General features: G+C 43.1%; 1 protein-coding gene across 1 annotated transcript; it reads right to left on the bottom strand.

Annotated features, from left to right (window-relative positions):
• Positions 1 to 243: 243 nt before the first annotated feature.
• Positions 244 to 2,955, bottom strand: LOC141257951 (uncharacterized). Its single transcript, XM_073672955.1, has 2 exons — positions 2,808 to 2,955; positions 244 to 1,847 (listed from the first exon to the last, which is right to left on the bottom strand). The coding sequence occupies exon 2, from the start codon at positions 1,827 to 1,829 to the stop codon at positions 831 to 833; it is 999 nt and encodes a 332-aa protein (XP_073529056.1). The 5' UTR covers positions 1,830 to 1,847; positions 2,808 to 2,955; the 3' UTR covers positions 244 to 830.
• Positions 2,956 to 4,585: the final 1,630 nt, after the last annotated feature.

Here is a 4,585-nt window from a genome sequence, read left to right on the forward strand (position 1 = left end):
AAACTGCAGCTGCATCCCCCTCCTCCCTGTCCAGTATTCCATCTGATACACAGTCAGGGACAGGAGAGGAATAAACCACTATCCCCTAATAACATACATTGCAAGGCCCCGATTTTCCCTTCTGGTGGACGCTTGATGACTGTAGTAATAAGACAAAGGGGACAAATAATATTTCAATATCAGAATAATTACAAATTCCAGTATAAGAAGTTATTAATGTTACAACGTGCAATAAACACACAGATATCAGAAAGTAATATGTGTCGATTTTCAGGCTACAAACGAAGCAATTGTCAGACAGTTCTGCATGTCTCCAGCAGAGGTCCTCAGCACACCAATACTACAGTAGAGACGGCCATCCATGACCCCAAGGTGGCGGTATTATATCTCTCGTACATTGTGCTCATATCAGTATCTTGCGGTGATTCCAGCACGGCGGAGCCAGCAGTCACACTTTTGTCATCCAATTTCCATACAATACAATTGCCCTTTAATTTTCTTGCTCCAATGTGTAACTATCGGTCACATTTACAGGCTCGCTTATTAACAAACATGGAATAGTCTTTGCACCCAATAGTAAACGGATGAGACAAATCGGGGCCCTCTCAGTCCAAGGGCCCCATGGGACCCACACTGGATGTCGCTGATCCCCTGGAGTGCACTGGTCTGGGGAGGAGACAAGAGAAGACATGGAAGCTCTGAACATGGAATGGACATGTGACCATGACCACCGGTCGGGGGTCTTTTAGTTTTTGTTTTTCTAGGACCCCCTCTCTGTTTTCTTTGCTTTCCAGATTAATATACAATTTGTCTGAATTATTTGGGTCTTCTTATTCCAACTTTCGGAGGAACCTGTGCACTCTCTCTTGCAGGGCGCTGTCCATCGATCGGTTGAGTTGCTGTTTTTTAATCTCTTTCTGTTCCCGCTGCCTCTCGACTTCCCTCATAGAAATGTTCTCTAGACAGGCAATCTGGCTAAGCTCCTTGTACGTTAGCACCTCCCTGCTTGTTTGGGGTCTCCTTCTCTCTGGTGACGCCACTGTCACTTTTCTTTCATGTTTTAGAGCATGTTCATTAGACTTTCCTTTTGTATCATCTATGGTGGTAAATCTTCTGTCACTTGCTCCTTCTCTTCTTCTGTCACTTGGCACTTCTCTTCTTCTGTCACTTGCTCCTTCTCTTCTTCTGTCACTCGCGCCTTCTCTTAGTCTGTCACTTGCTCCTTCTCTTCTTCTGTCACTCGCGCCTTCTCTTAGTCTGTCACTTGCTCCTTCTCTTAGCCTGTCACTTGCTCCTTCTCTTTTTCTGTCACTTGCTCCTTCTCTTAGTCTGTCACTTGCTCCTTCTCTTAGCCTGTCACTTGCTCCTTCTCTTTTTCTGTCACTTGCTCCTTCTCTTAGTCTGTCACTTGCTTCTTCTCCTAATTTGGCTTCTCTTTGGTGGCTTGGCATTTGACCAACACTGGGCAAGTAGAATGGAGAAAGAGGCCATTTTGAACTAATTCCATGTTCCATGTATAGCTCTGTACTTGCCGGGAGATGACTCTTTGTGTGACCTGGACGGTGCTTAACATTTTTGTACGTGTGGATTTCATCCATGACATGGTCGAGGGAGGACTGGGGTGTGATGGCCCTTTGGGTGAGGAGGTTCTTCCTTTGTCTGACCACGTCGCTCACTGCTTGTTTGAGTCGGATCAGACTTGCGTGCTGCTGGTAGTGCAGGCTGTCCAGTCTCGCACACAGGCTCTCATCTTCCTTCTTGTTCTGGACGTATGCATTGGTTATAACCGGAGCAGACCTGGGTCGGTGTTTCATGAGTTTCTCCATCATGGATGGTGCCGGCTGTTGCTGTTAGTGAAATAAAAAAAAGTGCAATGAAAAAAACAAAAAAATCTTTATGCGACAAGATCTGCCAGCCTTTAGGGGCTTATTCACACACAAGTTTTTTGTCCAGTTTGGTCTGCATTTCCAATTCAGATCAACGCTCGCATCAGATTTCAGACCCTGAATCCTATGGCATTTGAGCCCTTTTTTTTTGTCTATTTTTTGGGGGTGTTTTTTTTTTGTCTGTTTTTAATTTGCGCTTTGTTCTTTTTAATCTGCACTTTTTTTGAAGTCTATTCTATGAGTGTTGACCTGTTTTATTTATATTCGCCACTTTGGGCGGAATTTGGGGTCTCCAGATGTTTTTCTGGCCAATTCATCAACTGTAACTTTTTAAAAAGTTACAAGATTTTGACTATTCAAATACAAGCTCGAAAAGGATGACAAAATGAAATTTGGATGAATTTATAAGACTATAGATATGACTGGTCGGTCAGCAGATCCGAAGAAAAATGGCAGGATCTACCTACATCCCCTTGTCTATGGTGACCCTCGGACCCTTAGTAAAAACTGTGCAAGTTAAAATTTTCCCGATTTTCCTTTAGAATCCGCAGCCGAAAGAACAACGGAGACAGTTCTGGGAGTAGTATTGGAACAACCTGACAGCCAGAGGTTGGGGACAGTCTGTAGTCTGTAAACTCTCACCCGTAGCTCACTGGAGTAAATCATTATTTTAGAGATTATCCACAATATTAGTCCGTAGTATTTCATTATTTCGAATGTTCCAGACTATTGTTTACCTCTGATGGGAATGTTTTATGGCAGCCTGTAATCTGCGATCATTTTCTGCACGACGTTTCAACCTCACAAAACACCCTGCATGTAATTATTGGATTTCTCCCACTGATTTGTTATATTAGGGGAATTGGTATTTAAGCAATTCTCTCATTGCTACTGGTAATTAGACTGCAGGTGATCACTTACCTGTGGAGTGTAACGTCCTGCAGAGCGAGATGTGTCTGCACCTGAGGACGAGCGCAGCGCTGCACCTCCCTGGGAGCTCGGCACAATGAACTGATCGCGCTTTGTTTGCAGAGGTCACGTCTTCCCGTTAATAAGTTGTGGGAGGTCTGTACTTTTCTCACTGTTTGGGTACAGAAATATTTGCCAACTGAAAGAGGATACTGCATTCTTTTCTATGGGATGACGGGTGCTTTCCACTATCAAAAGATGCACAAACACAAAAGACTAGAACTTGTGTGTGGTGGAATAATATAGGGCACAATACAGACCACGCAGCGCAGCTAGTAAATGTATAGCATGAAATATAATCGCTTCATCACTGCATGGTATATATTCCTTTTTTTTCTCCATCTTCATTCACAAATAGGCTCAGTTTAGCTCCACTCATGGCATGACGTGACTCAACCCAGCCTTAAAGGGATTTTCCATTTTTACCAGTCATTTGCTGACATGTAAAATAACATAGTCAAATAGTACTCACCCTACCCCAGTCCAGTGCCCGCTCTCCGACGCTTCTCCTGACTCTACATTTGTCTGCAGTGGTGACGGCGCACATCACTGCTAAAACAATCAGCTGCTTGTACTATCTACATCAGCAGTAACTCTGAGCTTGGTGATTGGTTGCAGCAGTGATACGCACCATTGATGTGATGTCCCCTCTCTAGCCAAAACAATGAGAGCAGAGCTGTGGAGTAGAGTAGGCGCTGGACCGGAGGAGGGTGAGTAATAAAGAATATTTTTATTTTACATCATTGGAATTATTATTTTTTTAAAGTGAAAAAACCCTTTAACAGCTAGGATACCTTTGATATAGAAAATGATTTACATCTCCTAGTGGTTTGCTTCAGTTAATAAGTTGCCCTAAGTTGAAATCTTCCTTATTTAATTCATTCAGAGAGTTTCTGTTCTGCAGTTTGAAGTCTCCTCCTAGGTTCAGACTTTTCTGAGATTTCCCTCCCAGGAATACATGTTGAACACGAGTCCAGTCTGTTTCCACCTTCACTGGTACTCCAGTTGTTACATTTTGCATTTAGGTAGCAAACAAAGAAAAAAAAATGAGCGCAAAGGTATACGTAACCTTTAAAACATACTTGTCATTCCCACTTATTTGGAATTACTCTATGTCTGGTCTTTATACAACTTATATCTTGTATTTTTCACCACTTTTCCCCTTTATTTTTGAATTGTCACGGACCAAGTGGTTGAAGACTGGCTGCTATGATGTCTCCTATACACAGCACACACAGACATGAGGGATTCCTGCTCTCCTGTCTATATGTAGTACATATTCAGAAGCAGCAGTAGCATGGAGGGCATTAGACAGCAGTGCTGAGTAGTGTAGCTGTGAATTCAGCTCTGTGGTGAGATAAAACACTTACTAGAAAGCAGCAAGATCTGACTGTGTCTCACATAATCTGATCCTCCCTCCTCTTCCTAAACTTCAATAGTCAGCTGTAATCTGATCTCTCAGTGAGCTGGCAGTCTCTGTTGTTTGGAGCGTTCTATCAGAGGGAATGATGAATTTATGAAGCTGTCATAGGTTGGTGAATATGGTAGTCTGGCTGGTGCAGCTGGCTTGCAAAAGGTGGTTGAGAAGCCATGAAAAAGCAGGAGGTCCGGAACAAGAGCAAAAACGTCATGTATGTGGGATGGTCAGAAAATGGGCCAAAGGCAAAACCAAGAAATCTGGAACAGAAGCTGGAATTTCAGGCAGGTAACAATGAGGGCTTAGGTCAAAT

The sequence above is a fragment of the Phyllobates terribilis genome, unplaced genomic scaffold, assembly GCF_046119375.1.
Source record: "Phyllobates terribilis strain yellow unplaced genomic scaffold, ASM4611937v1 Scaffold_3__8_contigs__length_932513732, whole genome shotgun sequence".
NCBI lineage: Eukaryota > Metazoa > Chordata > Amphibia > Anura > Dendrobatidae > Phyllobates > Phyllobates terribilis.

Coding starts and splice junctions, on each gene's coding strand:
- LOC141257951 (XM_073672955.1), bottom strand. CDS start 1,829: ATGATGGAGAAACTCATGAAACACCGACCCAGGTCTGCTCCGGTTATA.